Source organism: Castanea sativa, chromosome 1, assembly GCF_040712315.1.
Source record: "Castanea sativa cultivar Marrone di Chiusa Pesio chromosome 1, ASM4071231v1".
NCBI lineage: Eukaryota > Viridiplantae > Streptophyta > Magnoliopsida > Fagales > Fagaceae > Castanea > Castanea sativa.
The window spans coordinates 13,967,973-13,990,497 of NC_134013.1; the positions used below are offsets into that span (position 1 = coordinate 13,967,973).

Below are 22,525 nucleotides of genomic sequence, written 5' to 3' on the forward strand. Positions count from 1 at the left end.
GCTATAGGTCACTTGCACTTGTTGATGCCTACACCGACCACCTATGCTACGGTAATTTTGCTCCATTGCTTTTGTTTTCTAAACCTAGCTAGGTAGATATATCACACAAGAATGTGGTTCCTCGAATATTTACTTTGAATTTGGATAGTATATATTACACACACCTTATTATATACATTTTCACACGTACACTTCCAACACTATTTTCACTAAAAATAGCGTTAAAGTGTTTAGCATGAGTGAATGTGTAGTTTTTATCTAGGAAGCATGGACATAGACACGAGTACAACACAGTAATACAAACAATTTTTAAAAAATTATAACATAAAACGACCTCTTTGGCACTTATATGACATAAATACAACACAAATATGGCCTCTTAATTAAAGTGTACTTGGTTCTTACCTTTTTACCTTTGATATTTACATTCCATAGTAGGTAGATGATACTAATGGTCGTGTAGAATGACAAGAGTTTGCATAATGTTTGTGTGAAAAGCATGCTGATGTGTGTCCAAAAACCGGAAACAGGACGTGTACTTCTCTGTTCGTCATGTTTCTGATTATGACTTCTGATCATGGTCATAAATCATAACATTAACAGGACTTTGGGTTGAGCTTGTTGCAACGATTCACACCTGTATCTCAATCAGCGCACGGGAGGAGGAGGAGGAGGAGGAGGAGACTGAGATCAGGTGCAATTATTATTAATGAAGGTAATTATCAATCTCAACTTTTGATTAAAAAAGATTAAGAGATAAGTTAAGAAAAGTAAAAAATTAAAGTAAAAAAAATAAAAAATAAAGAAATTTTGTAAAAAAGAAAAGGTAAATTACACCAGATATAACACCCTATATATTGCATTGATACTCTTCCGAGGAGGATGAGAGCTGACCTAAAAGACTACATATCTTCTTTTGGTATTATATCGAATAATAATGCTAGTTTGTCAGTTTGCATCTTGTTTTGTGTGAAAAATTAAAGCATGTATATATGGAAACAAGACACAGGACACAGGACACTTTGTTTGCTATGCCCTATCCTAACCAGGACTGTGTCCTCTCCTATCCTTGAATCACTCTTTGTACTTTATCTAGGGAGCTCTCTTCACTTTCTTTTCAAAACGAGGCAAGCATTATTTTCTTAATATTTTTAAAATAAATTTTAATTAAGAGATAATTTTTTTTTTTTTATACAAGCGATAAATTATTATTGATTTTAATCTAAATTTACTACTTAAATTTTTTTTCTTTCCACCAGCTTGTAATAACCTACCACCTTAAATTTATTATGAAAACGTTGTAAACATAATGTTTTTCTTATAAAGAACTCAATCTACCATCAATTATGAATTCTTAATAGACTAGTTAAAATTAGTTGCATGCATTCATTTCCTTTATTATTTTATATTTAAAATTATATTTTCTGTTACTCTCCAACAACTTCATACCCTAGGAGAATCAATGTAACTCTCCACAACTCTTATTTATTATCTTCACTCAATACCAACCGGCAATAACAATATGCTAGAAAGCGATCCAAAATCATGAATAAATTGATGATCCAGAGGGACATGTACAATCAAGAGAATCATATGCATCTCACAACACTGATAAGAACAACAGAAGCCAAAAAAAAAAAGAGGGGGACACACAAATAAGACTCAATCGATGTAGGCCATACACCTTGGCAATATCAGCATCAGCATCAACTGAGATGTTGATGTTCTTTGTCTTGATTATGCACCCAAGACACCGGACGATCTTGACACCACTTCTATCATACAACAATCACAACACATTACTTAAAAATTACCACAAAAAAAAAATCAAATACTATATAATAAAAGTTGGATTTCAAAAGTTGTGGTTGCATCAAGTAACTATTTTCTCTATGCAACAAATAACAATCTTCCCTATGTGACAAGTGGTTACACTTTTTTTCTGTCTTTCTTTTTAATAAATACAACAGAATTTCAACTTATGACGTCTACTTTTATAATGATTACTCTTTATTATCAAGTTAAGACACCAAAACATCTAGTTAATATGGTTTAGTCCAGTCAAAAGTCTATCATCTAAGTTTCAATATATTTAAAATTCTTCTCCTTTTTTTTGGAGAATTCGTTCAAGGACTCCTACAAAGATTCTATTACCAAAAGTTTCAACTAATTTAACATAAAATTTTATATTTATTCTACTTCGATTATATATCAAAATTTGGTAATTTAATATATTTTTTTTAGGATAAAAAAGTATATTCTTTTGATAGATTTGATATAATTTCAAATTATGGTATCTGCTTTATGAGGATTGTTCTTTATCATTTGGTATAGTCGGAGTTTGAACCTCATATATCTTATTTGGGCAACAAAATATTTTACTAGTTGAGCTAACTATAATCCACATTTAATATAGTTAAACTAACACAATGCATACCATACTCGTACCAAATGACTCATTACTTGTATGTATTACACAACGTAAAATTATGTATTTTTGTCCTATGATTAATTATTAAGATAGTTAATGTTGGAACATTTTTATTAAAAAAACCATTTAAATTTATTGTCATTAAAAATCACAAAAACACAATTTCACCTTTTGATTTTAAGAAAGCTTTGATTAGCCATTCAATTGGATTAATATTAGTGGGAGACTGGGAGTTACCCGATTCAAATTTGAAATTTTTTGAGTAAGAATTAGAAATTTTAAAGTTGAATAAAAGACTAAATTGTGTCCAAGTTGATGATTCCACCCACATCAGTTAAAAATTATTGGCATTATATTAGCCTTTAGAGCATTTACGTCAGTCTAGACAAACTAGTTTAAGGTTAGAAATATAGCTAAAGACCCTAAAAATTCACACACATTAGCCTCCTCAAACCACTCGAAAATTTTAGAGATGTGAAATTGTACACCACATCCAGCGAGCATCATTCATCGCCAAAACTAAATATACATTTTTTTTAATCTCTCCCTATCTCTCTCTCTCCTTTGCAACCTTCCTCCTCTTCCTACTATTTTCAGGCTTGCACCCCTCAGATCTGGGTTATTGCAGTCGCGAAGGTCGGCAATTATGATATAGGTCTACGCTTTTTGTGAGGTTGAAGAGGTTGAGGTGGGTTTGTGTTCTATGTGGGTTGTTAGTGTTTTTTTATGGTTAAGGCTTTTGGGTTTGTATCGTGGTTCAGACATATGAGTACTTTGTGAATGGGTTTGTGTTTATAAAGGAGAAGGTGGGTTTGTGTTTCATGGATGGTAGTGGATCAGTGGTGCGTCTGTGAAGAAGAAGATGGTGTTTTTTGGGGGGAAAAGAATTAATAAAAGAATTATTTATTTATTTTTGGAAAGAAAAAAATAATATTTAAGTAGAGTAGAAAAATAAATATTGAGACTTTTTTTTTTTTTTTGAGAATCAAATAAATATTGAGACTAATGTATATATGTGTTTATTAAAGTAGCAAAAGTAGAGTTTTTTGGGTTAGTTTAGTGAAAATTTTGTTGAGACTAATGTGAATGGTGTTAATAGCATCCATTAACCATTGTTCTTACTTCTTACTATATGTTAGCCTTTGGTGAGCTATGCAAAATTTTTAAATTTCATTAAAGCACGAAATGGGATGAAATGAAAGAAGCCCCTTTGCCAAACTATATAAATCGGTGAAATTTAAGTGCAGTATCCTAAATGTAATTCCTTAAATTCCCCAATTACGTTACTACATGTATCAATTAATCCACATCAACATAAACGGTGTTAACCTATCTTTAAACATATCAATATTTTTGGTTTGATTAAAAAACAAAACAAAACTCAGCCACCGTTCTCTCTCAAATAGATCTCAACCTCCACTATTCCTCATCCTTCTCCTCCTCCTTCCATCACAAGCTCCTTTGCAAGCTCTACCACACAGTTGCCAACATCATCTAGCTCGCTGATGAGTTCCTAAATCTTTGCTTTTGTCCTTCCATGGCATGAAGGTGATCCACCGACCTACCACCACTGGCATGAACTGCTCTTCTTTCTCCTCCATTGCTCACCAACACCTCTTGTTAGAAATTGAGAAGAATATAAAAGGACACCCAAAGTGGGTATGTCTCTTTGTATACCTCACCAAGAGTAACACCTAGGAGTTATGAAGTAATGACTTGAACCGTTACTCTACCCCACTATGCCTATTATCTCACTCAATAAATATGGAATGGTTTGTATATAAACACCATAAGTGGTACCTACTGGACATAGAAAGAATTCTGCATTTTTCATAGTGTTTATAAAATGATGTAAGGCTCTTAGGTGCAACACCATCAAAGAAATGTTTTTGTTTGTGAGATTCACAAACTGGAATACATAATGAGTTTGAATTGCTAGTCTGCGTTGAAGCTGGCTCTAGACAACATAAAACAATCTCGGAACTCCTATGTGATTGTCGGTTTAGGTTAAAAGAGGTATGCTGAAAAACTAATTGTTAATATTCTGCTACAAAATCTTTGTTTCTTACACCTTTTTCTCCTCCTCTAACTCTATCAAAATCTCACTTATGGGTTTTGCTTTTTATGGGTTAGATTTCAATGGATTGGTCTATTTATGGGTTTTGCTTTTTTTTCCCCTTTTCGGATTGGATTTTTTTGGTGTCAGAAATTTTGGGGTTAAGACATTTTTTTTCTTCAAAGGGATGCTAGAGAAATTTCTGACAAGATAAAGGATGTCAGTGGCAGCGTGGTGGAGTTTGGAGAGATTGTAAGGAAAGAAGGAGGAAGAGTGGAGCTGTGGAGGTTGAGGTTAGAGAAAGATGACAATGGCTGATTGGGTTTTTTTTAGAGAGAAACTTTGTTAGTGTAATAGAGGAGGTTAACACCCTTTATGCTAACTTGGAGAAATACATGTACACCACTTGTAGTGATGTTTTTGTTTTTTATTTTAAAAAACTTGTTTTTGGGAATATAAAGAAAAAACAACTTTCGTATATTTTTGAAATCAAAAACATGTTTGGTTAATTGAAATTAAAAAAAAAAGTTTTTTGAAGAAAAAAATAGAAAATATTGAAATATATTGTTACTAGAATTTGAACTCTAGTGATAACTCATCAAATGAGACAGATTCATCAAATCAAATACGTATTTTCATTAACTTTTATAAACAAGAAACTAAAAAGTTTGAAAATAGTTTTTTGCATGTTTTCAATTTTCTTCACAAATTGAGTTTTGAAAACAATTTTTCTTTTTCTTTTTTTTTGTACAATTTGGGTTGCCAAATAAGTTTTTTAGTCTCAAAATAGAAAATTATTTTTGGAAACAAAAAATAAGGGAAAAAACAGTTACCAAACATACCCAAAGTAACCACACCTAAAGTATTATATTTAAGTTTCACACTAAATATAATATATATACACACATATACATACACACACATAAAAAGAGAAAAGAAATTGATAAAGCAAGTAGTAAGAAGGTTTTTTGCTACATGATAGGAAGAAAGAAAAGAAAATGTTATTTTTTCTTCGCATCTTTTGGTTTAGACTTTAGAGCTTGATTTTGGTTTTCAATTTGTGTGAATGACTGATCAACTTCAACTGGTAAAGTCTCTTATGATTGTATAAGAGATCTGAGATTCAATTTCCACTTACACCAAAAACTTATTGGTGTCTTAGTCTGATGATAAAGAGCTATTATCAGAAGCGGACGCCATGATAGTTTTTTTTTTTTAAGCCTAACGTCACATCAGTTTTTAATTTAGGCCACATCATCACTATGTTACTCAACTAGATATTTAGGATGAAACATGATGAAAAGTCCAACTAAAATTCATTACTTCTAATTTTAGAACTAAAACCGTTTATATGGTAAATTTCAAGAACCAACAATGTTCATTTCCTTAAGTTTTAATACATTTTTCATATTTTAGACGCCAGTTAAAGAAATATCATGACTCACTTTGGTTTTTATTTTATTTTTTTACATTTCATTTCACATCTTTACCCAACAAAAAGAAAAGAAACTCCCATATTATTTTTCTCATTTTATTATCTCCATTCTCTATTAGAAAATCTCAAACTACATATGGTCAAAGAAAATCTCATATTCTAGTAACTTCTAAAACATTTGTCTTTTTGACATCGTAAGGATTTGTTTGGAAATTACTTATTTTGCTGAAATTGGAATTTTTTGTTAAAAGTATGTAGAAAAAAAGCTAAAAGCTAACTTTTGGAACAATGGGGTCTACTTAAAGTGAAATGGGGCTCACTTTTAGAGCAAAAATAAGCTAAAAAGTAAAATAGACCAACTTTTTCTCAAATCCCAAACACAACCTAAAGTTTGTAAAGAATACTACATAAGTCAAAGAAAATCTCATATTTTAGTACTTTGAAAACATTTGGGGCTCATTTGGTAGGGGCTCATTTGGTAATATTATTCTAGTAACGTTATTTACGTTTTTTGAAAAAACGCAAAAAAATATTGTAAAAATACATGTTATGTTGTTTAAATAACAAAAACTATTGTTTAAATACCCCTACCAAACATCCCATTGATTTTTTGATATAGTAAATTTTGTAAATAATTGGTACCAATCTTTTAACTTCCTTAAAAGGACCGTATCTCTACGAAAAAAAATAAATAAATAAAAGGACAAAATCTCTGGTGGCAAAGTGATGGCATATAGGCCCAAATGCCCAAAGGTTAAGACGTTTTGTAAAGGGGCCTATAGGCCCAGAAAATTGTAGATTTAGACCGTCACTTGGGACCAAGTCATGTCGCAAGTAAGATCCACTAGCATATCACATTTTGTAAATGTCCAGTCAATCATATAATCTAGGCCTTTCACAGATAGTCATACCCAATTACCCATTAGTGTTAGAGCCGTATAACCAAGTAACTTCACTCTCCAAAATGCTGTAATACAGTTGAAGTTACTTTTTAGGCCAAGAGTCAGATCAAATTCCACTCCCACCATTTGTTGTAAATTTTTTTTTTTGAAAAGCATTTGTTGTAATTAAAATAAAATAAAATGCTTTCAGAAATCCATCAATCTCAGATTTTCTATTTCAAAATTACAAATAATTGACATTATATCTATACCCATGTTGATCATTAAAAAAAAATCATAGAAAATATTTGAATAAGAAAAATTAAAATTTGAACAATAAAATAAAAAATTAGCAACAATTACACATTATCCACCTAAAGCTTAAGGGATTTTACTTTGATTTTACTTTGCCACTTGTAGTTTAAAAGTTATCAATTTTTCCACCCTGAATTAATCAACTACATTATGCAGCTATGAGCACCCTGCATTACCATTAAAAAAACATTTTAAAAAAATGAGAATTAAAATCCCTTTTTTGATCTTTTCTCTCTTTGTTCTAAGAGACAATTATCTTTTGAATTCTTGAATCTAATAAACCAAAATCCCAAAACACTTGCACCATCCCTTTCCTCTCTTTCTTTTGTTTTCTTTTTTCCTTTCCTAATAATTTATTTTTCCCCTTTGTTTTCTCCTTTCTCTTGAGTCATCAACAAGTTTGTCTCTGTCTTTGTCACCCCATTGGATGCCCAATACTCTTGATACCTAACTCTTTGTTCCCATGTCCTATCCCTTGTACGTCGTTTGGCTTCTCATGATTGGCCTTCCCTTCCATTTCACTCTCTGCCTCATGGGCGACATATATTACCGCAAAGGCTAGTGGTCTTGCATGTCTTGGGACAAGACATGGTGCATAGCTTACCTATTCTACTATAGTATCTTGTGCAAACTATGATGAGCTCCTGTATCTATAGCTTAAGGGCTGTTACACAGCAAGGGTCATCCTACTGTGAAGGCTCTGTCTGCTTTTTTGTATTCTTAGTTGAAGAGGGTACATTTAGAGTAGACGGTCAAAATTTGCAAAGACCTACCATAGGTAGCATTACTAGGACAACGGATAAAAACATGAGACAACGAGGCTCCTTAAGTGTGGACGGATGATCTAAAGATGAATGGATCACCTTCAATAGATGGACGGTCTAAGTTGGACGGATCGTCCATTAGTGGATGGATGACCTACAGTAAACAAATAGCACTCCAGATGGGTACTGATGACGACGATGTCAAGATAAGCCACGTGGCAGTGATGCGGCTTACTTGGCCTCCAAGGGAATTTCAAATAGCAACAACTTGAGCTCCACGATTACCAAACCCTTATATGGAAAGGGTCACTTAAATTACGCGCATTTATGAGGATCTTCTCTACAAAGAAATATTCCTCTTGCCCAAGGCACCAGGGTCGGTTTCCTACTACTATAAAAATGCCAAAACATTCAGAAAATGAGGTACGCATAATTCATCCCAGCTCTAGCACTCTAGAGTTGTAACAATCTCTTGCTTAACTTTCAAATGGTATTAGACCGATACCACACCAGTACTCTCTTAAGGTCTTTTTCTTTTTGGCGTTGTGCAAATGTTGCTCCGAGCACATAAGGACTGTGAAGCCTACTGACGATTCTCAGCATCATCATTGGTGTCACTTCTATTCAATCTAGTATCCATGGATCTTCATCTACTCACAGACATACACTCTTATATAGAGAAGATATAACATTCATTTCCCACAAATGAGGTCAACTAATGATGCAGTAAATTACTCTTATGATTTGGCCCACAAACACCTATAAAAGAGGGAAAAGGAAATCGAAAAATCACTAGAAGTGAGCCGATGGAGACTCTTTGACGTACAAATTAGAAAATACATTTTCAAAGATGAAAAGTTTTCTAAGGAGAATTTTAGTATAACAATATGTTTATAACTTTCATGCAACTTTACTTTTCTTTTATGCACCTGGAAGGAGTGGATTGCTTTGTCATCATAACCTTAATTTCAAATTTAAACCTCTTTTGGTTTAAGGAATATCCTCTAAAGATATATTTAGAATTTGAAGCTTTTGGTAGTGAATAGTGATAAGTCAAATTCAATGAATAGTGATAAGTCAAATTCAAAAATGTTTCCATACGAGAGATTGGTAAATTTTTACCCTTTTTTCCCTATCAGGGAGGAACAACTTAGCTAAACTACCACGTCATGAAGAGTTTCTCTTGACTTGGTCGAATCAAATCAAATTGCCACGTCATCAAATCATACTAAGTTAACCGTCATTGCCTTTCCCATCACATAATACGATCTTTCTTTGTGCAACACCAAACTATACACATCACTAAAACAAAAGAGAAATAAAACCTTATACGACTTATAAACCCAAAAACAGAACAAACAAACAACTAAAAATCATTCAAGAAATAACTGGATCTTATACAGGCCACGTGGATGCGACACGAACGTCATCCAATTGTATGGCATGGGTTTAAGCAAGTTTCTTCCCTATACATCCCCCATAGTATTTCAACTTTCAAGTCAATAACCAAATCAGATTTCGCCACATCGCTTCTCTGCGTAAAAGTTAGAAAAAGGTTTTTCTTTTTTCTTTTGTCCTGATATTTTTACAACTTGGCATAGTGTCCACATTCACACTCACAAACCATAATTGATAATTCGCCTCTAATTTTGTTTTTGTTTTTGTTTTTATTTTTATTTTTTAACCTGCTCACATAGGCAAAATCCAACATTCTAGGATTGGGTGACTCAAACTCGACTCTATGTTTTTAATAGTTATATAAGATAGAGGAGAAGAGACATACCACATAGCAAAACCTCATCGAACTCCATGGCGTCCACCATCACCAATCCTTTGCTTTCTTCACAATTCTTTGGGACTAAAATCTTGGTCTCTCCTCCAACCCCAAAAACTATCACCAAATCACCACTTCCACTCCATCCCACCTCCAAAAGAAAGTATCTAATCACTCAAAATATTCTCAACAAAAAACCCAATTCTTCACAACCCTTAAAATCTCTACCATCCAAAGCTACCTTAGCTGCTCTTATCTTCTCTACTCTCACTCCACAACTACAAGCTTTAGCTCTAGACAACCCCGCACCACCTCAACCCCCACCTGTAATTGAAGCCCAACCCACCAAACCCAGTCTCACAAATCCCTCACCTTTCTCACAAAACCTTCTTCTCACAGCCCCAAAGCCTCAAACCCAGAACACTTCTGACATCCCTGATGGTAGTCAATGGAGATACAGCGAGTTTTTGAATGCAGTGAAGAAAGGGAAAGTGGAAAGAGTCAGATTCAGCAAAGACGGCTCTGCCCTTCAGCTCACCGCCATCGATGGCCGCCGAGCCTCCGTGATTGTCCCCAACGACCCGGACCTTATCGACATTTTAGCTATGAACGGCGTCGATATTTCGGTCTCAGAGGGTGACTCTGGCAACGGGTTGTTCAGTTTCATCGGTAATCTTATATTCCCAGTTCTTGCTTTTGCTGGACTTTTCCTTCTCTTCCGCCGAGCTCAAGGTGGGCCCGGCGGACCTGGTGGGCTCGGTGGCCCAATGGACTTCGGAAGATCCAAATCAAAGTTCCAAGAAGTCCCAGAAACCGGTGTTACATTCTCCGATGTTGCTGGTGCTGACCAAGCTAAACTGGAATTGCAAGAAGTTGTTGATTTCTTGAAAAACCCAGATAAGTACACAGCTCTAGGAGCTAAAATACCAAAAGGGTGTTTGCTAGTTGGACCTCCCGGTACAGGGAAGACCCTATTGGCTAGAGCAGTGGCCGGAGAAGCCGGCGTGCCGTTTTTCTCTTGTGCTGCTTCGGAGTTTGTGGAATTGTTTGTGGGAGTTGGGGCCTCGAGAGTGAGGGACTTGTTCGAGAAGGCAAAGTCGAAAGCACCCTGCATTGTGTTTATTGATGAGATTGATGCAGTGGGGAGGCAGAGAGGGGCAGGGCTTGGAGGTGGGAATGATGAGAGGGAGCAAACTATTAATCAGCTCTTGACAGAGATGGATGGATTTTCGGGTAATTCGGGTGTGATTGTGTTGGCTGCCACTAATAGACCAGATGTGCTTGATGCAGCTTTGTTGAGGCCTGGCAGGTTCGATAGGCAGGTCACTGTGGATAGGCCTGATGTTGCTGGTAGAGTTAAGATTCTTCAGGTTTGTTCTATAAAACCCTGCTTGGTTAGTTATTCTTGTTTTAGCTGTTAGTGAAATGCCAAGGTCTTAGAATACTTTTGCTATGGAAGAGTAGGAATGATGTCTAAACCTAAATTATTGATTCCAATAACGTATTAAGTGATCAGTGAATTGTTGTGTTATAATTTTATAGGAAAATGCTAAAATTTCTATTTAGTTTAGTACAAAAGGCCTACAAACTGGCATGACAATGAAAGTGATCGGTGTCATGTAAATAACATAATAAATAAATTTCTTAATTACTTTTTTGTTTTGTGTTTTAACAGTTTGCATCAATGCTTATATATGTAGTAAATTTGTAGTAACTGCAACATTGCTCAATTATAAATCATGGGTTATGTTCATAATGTTCTAGATTTGTCAAGTGATATCTAATTATATGCAGTTAAAGAGTGCTGGCTAGTTCATTGTTCTAGAACATGATTTACTAAATCTATCAAGAGTGTATGGCAGTCTACTGCTCTTTTCATTACCTATTTTTCTTCTTTTTAGTGCTATTTAAGTTTTTTTTTTTAGTTCCACAATTCAACAACTTATTACTGAGGCCAAAGACCAAACATTTTGCATAAGTTGTTATATGGATACGATCTGGTTCATTCAATTGCCATAGTCCATAACTGAGATCGTGTTTTTGCTATTTTCTGGTAGAAACTTATCTGAGCATGTATGACAGGTGCACTCTAGAGGAAAGGCACTCGCAAAGGATGTGGACTTCGACAAGATAGCAAGAAGAACCCCAGGATTTACCGGGGCTGATCTGCAGAATCTGATGAATGAAGCAGCTATTCTTGCAGCCAGGCGTGACCTCAAGGAAATAAGCAAGGATGAGATATCTGATGCGCTGGAAAGGATCATTGCTGGCCCAGAGAAGAAAAATGCTGTAGTCTCAGATGAGAAGAAGAAATTAGTTGCTTATCATGGTATATAAATAAGAATCAGCGTATTTCTTAATTTGTCTAGGTTTGTTGTATTTGATTTTCAGCGTTTACAGTTTAGTCATGCTCTTAATTTTGCAGAGGCTGGGCATGCTCTAGTTGGTGCATTGATGCCTGAATATGATCCTGTGGCCAAGATATCTATTATCCCTCGTGGCCAAGCTGGTGGGCTTACCTTTTTCGCTCCAAGTGAAGAGAGGCTTGAGTCTGGACTGTACAGTAGAAGTTACCTGGAGAATCAGATGGCTGTTGCCCTTGGTGGAAGGTTAGTTATGCCAACTTATTTCCAGCAATGCATAAGATATGTTGCCTTTTAAAGTGTTTTGGAAGAACATAAAGGTTCCTATTAGAGCTGTTCTGATTCTAATTCTTCTCTAATTTCAAATAGGCTGGATTTAAAACTACTGATCTACTTATTGGTTTAATTTTAAAAATTTCCTCTTCTTTGTTTCAATTGCAGAGTTGCTGAAGAGGTGATTTTTGGTGACGAGAATGTGACAACGGGAGCGTCGAATGACTTCATGCAAGTTTCACGAGTGGCAAGGCAGATGGTTGAAAGATTTGGGTTCAGCAAAAAAATTGGGCAAGTTGCCATCGGTGGTCCTGGTGGAAATCCTTTTTTGGGTCAACAGGTGGGAGTTATTGGAATTAAGAAAGAAATGCATTCACAATTCACCATGTTTACAATGTCTTCTTTCCTATGCATAACCAAGAGATCTAATTAGTGTCTGGCGTGTATGTTATGAATGCAGATGTCATCCCAGAAAGATTATTCTATGGCTACTGCGGATATAGTTGATGCAGAGGTTAGGGAACTGGTAGAGAAGGCATATTCAAGGGCGACGCAAATCATAACAACCCACATTGACATCCTTCACAAGCTTGCTCAGCTACTCATAGAGAAAGAAACTGTCGATGGGGAGGAATTCATGAGTCTCTTCATTGATGGAAAAGCCGAGTTATTTGTGGTTTGATTCCACTCTCAAGAGTCAAAAATCTTGTTGTATTATAGATTTCATATAGGCATGTACACATTAAGAACCAATTAATTATTTCATTAATTAAAAATAATAGCAAAACATTTGGTGCACAAGAAAACAAGTTTCTCCCCCTCTCTATGATACACTTTAAACAAAAGCCACATTTTCAATTTCCATTATACATAGACCTCATGTTTTGTTACAACCCCATCGACAACAGCAACAATTAATTGAGTGCCAATTATATCAAGGAATAAATACAGGGCTACTTCTTAAGACCCTCTGCCACCCCGTTGCTTCTTTTCTTCAAGAGTAGCAGCCTCATTCAACATGTCAGCTGCATCCTTGTGCATATCGAGCTTGGCAAGGGCAACTGCCTGCATATAAAATGCTGTGGACCATTCAGGGTAGACACATTGTGCTTGCATGGCATCTCGAAGGGCAGCATCTGGTTGATCACACATGAGATGGCAAAGACTTCTTCGTGCATACACAGTTGGTGAAACCATGGTTCCCACATCTATGAACTGCACAACAGAAACAGAATGAAAATTAATCGTGGTTCCCAAATTAATCTGCTTGTCAAACAATTTTCTTTGCTTGGAGAGAGAGAGAGAGATGTCCTAGTATAGCATGACAATCTCACAGATGGATGCTGATTTCCCTATCAATCATTTCCACATTGTCTTAAAATTCTCTCACAAAATATCAAGTGCCCACAATTAAATCTTGAAAATCCAACTCATCTTTGATGAGTTCACTTCCCCCTAACCTTATACTGTATGAAAGTATTATATGAAGTTCTTTTTTTTTTTGATAAGTAGAAGTATTATATGAAGTTCTACATCATCATGGGGGAAATGTGGTGGGCCTAACACATTACTGTGTAAAAAAACCTCTATTTATGAAAGGGTTTTTTTATTTCAATTCTGCAATCAACATACCTGAGAATAACAGTCTATAGCAGCTTTAAAATCTCGGTCGCGAAATGCCAAGTCTCCACGCTTTCTTGCCTCCAACATATCTCTCATTTGCTGGGTCCATTCTTGGAAAGACAACTAAACCGATAGATCAAGGAAATGATTTAGTATAACATTAGAGAAAATACATGCAAGCTTGCAAGTGTACAATCCAATCACCTCATTGGTTCCTTCATCATCTTTGTAGTGTGTTGTGACCAATATCTGATGGATAGCTGTAAGGTCCATCCTTGAACAGGCATCACCCATTGGAGAAAGAGGGTGTTGTGGAGTAGGAGGGGCATCCTCATGCTTTGGGATTCCCAGCATCACATAAGATGGAACCTGCAAGCAGAGAACCCACATCCTGAAATTTGATCAAATGCACAAAACTGACCTTTTCCTTTATAATGAATTCAAGTTCACAAAACTGTTGACTTATGGTCAAACCAATCAATGCAACCAAAATTTCCATAAATATATCTGAAAATTGCTTGCAGTATACAAACAATCAGGAATGATAGAAAACACATTATACAAACCAAGGAAAATGAATTAAAATGAGAACGAAGCAACCATCCATTCCAAACCCCCCCCCCCCCCCCCCCCACGCAACCGACGAGAAGAAAACATAACTCCCCAAAAAAGATCATGGGCAACCAACAAGGCTTTTAACTAAATATCCTCAGGAAATTGAAGACCCAACCTCATGTAAATTGTAAACGCTAGAAACAAGCTTACAAGAGCAAGCCACAGCTAATTTTTGCTTCCAGCCAGATCAAGCTCCAAGCAAGAATCTATCAGCAAACAGAACGATAATAGCCAGAATGCATATTTGGCTGGGCATAACCAACTATTGTATCTCATAGGCAATATATAAACCAGATGTTCAGTGGGATAGCATGACAAGCAGTGATCTTGTGGTTCAACAGTTTTTTTTTTTTTTGGTTGTTGGGGGTATCCAACCCACAACAAAGGGGAGGGAGTAGGGTGCCACTAGGCTGTAAGCCAATAGGCTTTCAGTGTGAAAATTTTACAGGATAAATCATCTGCACTATTTTACTGTTAATATAATCCTAAATTCAGTATGAACAGACAAATAAGGATAAAAGGTAAGTGCATGCATCAAGAGAGTAGATAGCAAAGATGGCATATTTTACATCAGGTTTATTTTGTAGCGGTGCAAGTGTTGCAACAAGATCTTTAGTATTTGGCCGCTCTCTAGGTTCATATTGCAAGCACCGTGAGGCAAGATCAAAAACCACAGTTGCCTCTTCAGTTGAAAAGTTACCCTCCAAATGTGAATCCATGAGGAGAAGAATGTTTTTGCCCCGTATCATATCGAGAGCCTGCATACAGAAAAATAGAAACATAATAACACATCTAAGTCCACTAATATCAACTTCAAACAATTCCCAAAAAAAAAGATTCATGAACAATCTGCTAGGCATTTATCTCAAACCAGGTAAACAACAATATACAGTTATCATCACAAAACATGGAACAGGATGATGGCACCAAATCCAACTCATCCACTAAAGAACAAAATAATCTTAGCATTTGAAAGCAATTAAAACTTCCAAACCTCCAAGAGCTTGAAGTGTATCCACAAGAAAACCAATGCTCAAACGCATCATAATTTTGGTCTGAAAAATGCAATATTGATTGAAAGGATCTATTACCAATTATCAGCCTTCTTTGACATATATTGTAACAGATTGTACACATTTAGAAGCCCAAAAAGCAATCCAGATACATGCCTATGGAATAAAACACGTAGGAAAAGACAACAAAATGTGAAAGAGAACGTAAACTATCCCTAGTATTCCATTTGATGCCAAATTATTGCCAAGTCACAGATTTCAAGAAAAGCAGGCAGTAGATCAACAGAAAGTTATCCATCATGTTTGACATAATCTACCAACCAATCAAGAAAGCATGTAGCTTCATTGCTCCAAATTTTCAATCTTATAGAGAAAAGGATTTTTTTAATATGGGTACCTTTTTCTCTATCTTATTTTTTTTTGTGATTATTTCCATTATGGACTTCACTCCCTACAATGGGATAGCTCAATTGGTAGAGCCACTACACTAAAACTATGATTCATTACACAACATGTAAAACTACTTACATGACTTGGAGGAATGTGCTTTCCACTGAGAAGATCCAATAGGACAGTCCCAAAGCTGAAGATAACACTTTCCGGAGTCACCCTACCTACAACATGCACATATTACATTTATTACAGGAAGCGTTACTGAAAAGTAGTGATACATGCTAACAACAATTTTCATACAAGATTACCTGGTGAGAAAATGGATAAATTCATGTCATGAAAAACAATAAGCATCACAGATCTTTGATATAACACAAGTAAATAGTACATCATATGATCTTAAAATAAGTGTCAAGAGGGCGTCCCAACCACCCAACAGCTATTCCATCCCCGTTCTCCATTGAATTCTGAATAATCACCCCCTTTGCCACTTTATGGTTCCTTAGATTCTATGTTTCAGATGGCAATCATGTAACAGTATTAGCTCAAGTTATCTTTCCCAAACATTCAGCAATTGTTACACTTAACCCAAAAAAAAAAACCACTTCAGAAGACAAAAACCAATGCCCTTTATGCTAAAAATATCAAGGTACTGTTCTAAAATTCTGAAGGTAGCTATATCCCGAGACAAAGATCAGCAAAAATCAGACATTGATAAAAGAAACTCAAAACTCACAAATTAACAAGTATTTTACCTCTTAATACCAAAAAACTGAAACATTATTTCATGCTAAGTATTTCTATTGCACACTGTCAGCTATTAACCTCAGCATGTAGTGAAGCTTCATGTCATCTAGAGCTGAATCTTATGAATGTTATGAGCTTAAAAACTCTCTAAGTAGATCTCCATTATATGGATAATGGCCTTTATGACAGGTTTCCGATATATAAATCCACACCAAACCCTTTGATAAATAATGGACCATTGACCATTCACACTTTTATCTAGAGGTGCAGCTTAACTATGTCTTATTTTGTGGTCAAGTTAGAAGCATGCATTATAATCATGAACTCCCCCTCTTAAATTTTAAACATTTCATCTTATTACTAAGAGCAACCACATCAGTTCGGTTAAAAATTCCGTCTATTTTACACAAAAAACCTCCTTCTAAAATTTTACACATTCATTTTTACAAATCCCCCACATCAGTTCATTTATTCTACTCCACCTATTAATTAAATAATCAATTTTTTTCACATTTTTTATTATTTATCTCAACGGCCTAATCTTATACCCGCGCACTATTGCTCCTTCTATTCATTTCTGATTCATCTTTCTCTCTCTCTCTCTCTCTCTCTCTCTCTCTCTCTACCCATTTCAGATCAACCGTCCATCTCGATCAACTCTCCGATCCACGAGCGCCGTCCTCCATTTCTCAATCTGACCGAGCTCCGATCCTCTATTTCTCGACCCGATCCAGCTCCGTCCTCTGTTTCGCGACCCGATCCAGCTCCGATCCAGCTCCGTCCTCTGTTTCGCGACCCGATCCAGCTCTGATCCAGCTCCGTCCTCTGTTTCGCGACCCAATCCAGCTCCGTCCTCTATTTCTCGACCCGATCCAGCTCCGATCCATCTCCATCCTCTGTTTCTCGATCCGATCCAGCTCCGCTCCGATCCGATCCGAGCTCCGTCCTCTGTTTCTGGGTTGAGGCAAAGCGGGTTTTCTGGGTTTCTTTGAATTTGGTTTCTGTTTTTGTTTATTTTGGGTTGAATTTTTTGTTGATTTTAGTTTTTTTGTTGAGGCAAAGCTCCGTCCTCTGTTTCTGTTTTTTTGTTGTTTTTTTTATTATTTTGGGTTGAGGCAAAGCGGGTCCGTTCAGAGGAAGAGGGAGAGGGAGAGGGAGAGAGAGAGAGAGGCAGAGAGAGAGAGAGAACAGATGGAGAAAGAAGAGAGGTGAGAGAAAAAAATATAAAATAATATTTTACACCGCTACAGTAACCGTGTATATTTACACGGTACTGTAGCAATTTTGAACGAAATGTAAAATATAGACAGTTATGAAAGGACTGATGTGGGGTGTTTTTGATCAAAAATGTGTAAATTTAAGCATTTTTATTATTATACACACTTATACACCAACTGATGCAATTGCTCTAAGTGGGAACTCTTTTTCTGTCACTTTTTAAAAGATTCTATGAGGCTTCCTGGTGATGCCATTGGTCTCTATATTTCAGCACACCAAGCAGACACAGGTGCTTCAACATTTATATTTTTCTTTATTACTTCATATATTGACGCAAAAAGAAAAAAAACAGAGATCTTCAGTACATACAAAAATCTGTCATACAACCGTTCCATAAAAATCTTCTAGGGGATTTTTTGTATCAATATCTCAACATTTATAATAGAGATTATCATCAAATGACTAGTAAAATACATACAAAGACGCATACATACTGAGAAGGTAGTTGAGAGGATACCATTTCTTAGATACTCTGGAGGTGTATATGCAAGATTTGTGCTGTAACTTTTTCCATCCCTACTATTTTTCATCAAGCCAAAACATGAAAGACGAGGATCCCCATTCTGCCAAAACCATCCACATCATTACCACTTTAGGTCCCAAAAATTGCATGGGTGCTCCCACAAGATTAATTTAACAAAACAAGAAAACCTTTAAAAAAAAAAAGAAGTAATGACCTTATACTAAGAGAATAGATTACTTCATGCTCACGATGATAAACACAAAGTAAAGTAAAAAAATTACAAAATAATTATGCACAAAAGTAATACACACTAGATTACATTCAATTTTCAAACTTGAGAAAAAAAAAAAAAAAAGATTTGTTACTGCACCTCATCGAAGAGAACTCTATATGCATTCAAGTCATGGTATAACGGACGGCCTTCAGTATTACAATAATCTAACGCTTCTGCAATGTACAACGCAACTCTTAGACGCATAGCCCACTCAATGGTCTGATTCTCCCCTGTCAAAGAAGTGATGAAAGCAACATCAAACTTTAGAAACACAAATATCCAAAACTTTAAGTAGAAGTTAAAACAAATATAAATGTAAAAAAGAAGCTTAGCTCCATAAATTTGTTACAATTTTGAACTATTCTGCTTCAGTGATCCAAGATAATGAAAGATTACCATCATCATCCACAAATAAGAATGACAAGGTAGCACAACCACATCCATAGTACAGTTTTTAAGGTCCTGCTACCTAACTTAAGTTCTTATCAGAAGTAATGCTAGGGATACTATAGAACCTTTACATACAGATGTGTCACCAATCTCAACAAAAAAAAAAAATCAAATATTCACTTGTTATATTTTGAAATCCACCAATCACATTCATTGCTACATCAATTTGTATAGGTTATGTATCTAAAAGAAATATATATCCACAAAATTGATTAGCAAATATAGTAATAAGTTTTCATCAAGTATCAACAATAAACATTTCACATTGCTTTCCCAACAACGCCCGGGGCTTAATTGTTCAGGTAAAACCAACTTATCCAGCCAGCCAACGCATATTCAACCACATCAACTACTAGCCTGTTTCCAATGCATTGGATTTGGAACTCAAAGTCTATCCCAAAAGCCTAGTCCATTACAACCTACTCTAAAAACCCATTAACACAAACAAAAGTTACAAAATACCATATATTCCAAGAATTCAACAACAGAACAAATCTTTTTTTTTTTTGGGTATAATTCAGAGATTTCCATTGAAAGAAACAAAGTAAATACAACACAGTAACCAAATGAACAAAGATATTTGGACTTTAGCTAGTCCAGTACAGCAAGGGCAGAACTACCCTAACTAATATCTTCTATTCAAGCAGAAAAAAAAAAAACAAAAAATTAAGAAATCCAAAATAAAATTATTAGCTGAAAGAAAGTAATTTGAAAAAAAAAAAGCAGAAATAGAAAACATACAGTGAAATAGATGTTTAGCTAGGGTATCATTGGGCATATACTCCGCCACAAGTAGTCTCTCATCGCCGTCGCAACAATACCCTATCAAATTCGCTAGCCTCTTGTGCCTCAGCTTCCCAACTCCCCAAGCTTCCTCCTACAAAGAAACACGAGAAATAAACAAAATCGGAAACCCTAGAGAGTGAAAACTGAAGAAGAGATGGTGAAAGAAGAGAGTTACGGCGAACTGCTTGGGGTCAGGCCAAGCTTGCTTGGTGAATTTCTTGACGGCGATCCAGCGGCGTTGGTTGTGGTTTTGAAGGCGGCCTTTGTAGACGACATTGGGGGCTTTCTCGCCGCTCTCGGAGACGATGTAGTCGGGGCTGAAGTTGTTGGTGGCGGCTCTGAGGTCGGAGAGTGAGAACTCGGAGAAGCCAGGAGCGCCGGACGCGGTGGAGACGACGGCGTCGGTGCCGTTGAGCGGCGGAGTAGCGGAATGACTGTAGAGGTTATTGCTGTTATCGTTATTGTTGTTGTTGTTGTTGTTGCTGTGGTGGTGCCGATTGTAGTGGTTTTTGTCTTCAGAATGAAGATGACTAGGTCCTTTGAAGAAGGACGATTCGCAACAGCCCATAACTCGGTCGAGTTGACTCGGTCCCCAACCTCCAGCTTGGTATCAGAGATATATCATACAAAAACAGATAGATAGATAAAATATATATTTATATAAATATATATAGATAAGAGGATTTCGATTTTGAATTTTTTTAAGATTTGGTGACAGAGTGAGAGAGTCTGTGTGTGTGTGTGTGTGTAAGAGATTCACAAACAAACCGTGTTTGCGTTAGAGAGAGAGAGAGAGAGAGAGAAAGAGAGAGAGATCTAATAGGGAGTGAGGAAGAGGTGTAGCTTTCGTTTTCTTCTCATTTTTTTGCGTATTTTCTCTCTCTTTGCTGCACTGACAAAAACTCTCTCTCTCTCTCTCGCTGTTACTTCGACCATTGAACTGTCCATTTTTATTTCCACGGGGTATTTTCGTCTTTTCGCCCCACATCTACGTCTCGTTTTAGTGTTTTTTTACTTACATTTCGCGGTATTTTGGTCCATTTTTTCTTTACAGCAATTTCTTTTGTTTCCTAATTCGAGGTTGTTTACTTGAATTATGAACTTCGGATGATTAATGTGGAGAAGTGTATCAAATGTTGTGTAATTTTTTTTTTTTTTTTTTGTAATTTTTGAGAAGAGTGTAACTTTAGTTAGTTGCTGGTAAATATTTTTTCCATCCTAAATTGTGGGACCTGTATTTTATTTTAGGATAACTTAAAATTGTGTCATATTTTTAAAACTGAAAGGCATTAATCTATTAATTTTTATATTATGCTCCTATCAACTACAAGCACTTTAATCTATAAAAAAAATTGCACATTAATCTATAAAATTTTTTGAAAACTTTGTTTAAGAGTAATTTTGAAATGTTTTATCTTTTAATTAATGGACAAGACAATAAATAATGTTTGATTTTATAAACACGACAAATAATTCAGGACGGAGAATTAAATTATATGATGCTTATAATATCTTATAATAAAAATTATATAATATTGGGTACAAAGTTTTTATAATAATTTAGTTTTTACCTATCTAAACTTTAGAATAAGATAATGTTTAACCTGAAGATAAGATGTTAAAGATAAAGGTATTTTCTTTCATCTTGACAAAATTTATGCCGGTTTATCATGGTAATTAGACAAAAATACCTTTTGTTCCTTTTAAGTTGGTATTTAATGTTATTTGGGCGCCTTGGGTCCTAAAATTGTCAATTTTAAACCCCATCTTTAAGAGCATAGCTAGTATGCCCTATTCCATCCATCTTTTCTTAATTTTGTCATCAACATCAATTAAAAAGAAAAAAAAATGGCATTAACAAGGTACAATAATACCATCTATCGAGCGAGTATATGTTGGGAAATTTGAAGTTATACAAATCAACAAATAGGTATTGTGCCTAAGCCCAACAAGAGGAAGGGTATATGCCCAAAGAGCCCAATGCAATAAATTTATAGAGAATGGGTCAGAAATCTTGTTTCTAATGAGCCTACACAGTAACAACAATGGCCCAAGATTCCAAAATGATCAGGATGGATGAGTTTATATGATGAAACTTATCCTCGGACTCAAGCCGAGGACTAGATTCTTATCTTTCTCTTCTCTTAAAGATTAATTACAAATATTTTGTCTTCAGTGTTTTCTTTTTCTATCTCTCAATCCCCTTTCCTCTGGGCTCTTCTTCCCCTTTATAATTCCTCTTTCTTCCCATTTTTGCTCTCCACGTGTAGGTCTAAATTGATAATGTTGATATTTGTCTCATCCACCCCTTTCGGAAGTCTTTAAGTGATAGCTATAAGCCTGAAAAATACTGTTCAAATATCACTTCCTCATTAATGTAGCCAGAGACTTAGGTACAGAGCATTCAATGCGGTGGTAGTAGTTTTCTCTAAAATATTTCCCAACTGCTCCTACTCTCTGTGACCACGTGAAACACATCTTCATCCATAAGACCACCTAAAAGATCATTCTAATCAATATGACGTACCATCTGACCCTTTCTTCACTTATCCAAGTAGATAGCCCTTCTCGGATTATTTACATTAACTTTT

At 35.6% G+C, this 22,525-nt stretch overlaps 2 protein-coding genes across 2 annotated transcripts; one reads left to right on the plus strand and one right to left on the minus strand.

Moving 5' to 3' along the window:
* Positions 1–9,596: 9,596 nt before the first annotated feature.
* Positions 9,597–13,098, plus strand: LOC142620541 (ATP-dependent zinc metalloprotease FTSH, chloroplastic). The gene is made up of 5 exons (XM_075793900.1): positions 9,597–11,026; positions 11,739–11,985; positions 12,082–12,265; positions 12,461–12,632; positions 12,753–13,098. The coding sequence occupies exons 1-5, from the start codon at positions 9,692–9,694 to the stop codon at positions 12,972–12,974; spliced, it is 2,160 nt and encodes a 719-aa protein (XP_075650015.1). The 5' UTR covers positions 9,597–9,691; the 3' UTR covers positions 12,975–13,098.
* On the minus strand, positions 13,035–20,859 carry LOC142620547 (serine/threonine-protein kinase BSK1-like). Its single transcript, XM_075793909.1, has 9 exons — positions 20,110–20,859; positions 19,890–20,025; positions 18,795–18,928; positions 18,419–18,524; positions 16,072–16,157; positions 15,100–15,288; positions 14,120–14,284; positions 13,925–14,038; positions 13,035–13,507 (listed from the first exon to the last, which is right to left on the minus strand). The coding sequence occupies exons 1-9, from the start codon at positions 20,500–20,502 to the stop codon at positions 13,253–13,255; spliced, it is 1,578 nt and encodes a 525-aa protein (XP_075650024.1). The 5' UTR covers positions 20,503–20,859; the 3' UTR covers positions 13,035–13,252.
* Positions 20,860–22,525: the final 1,666 nt, after the last annotated feature.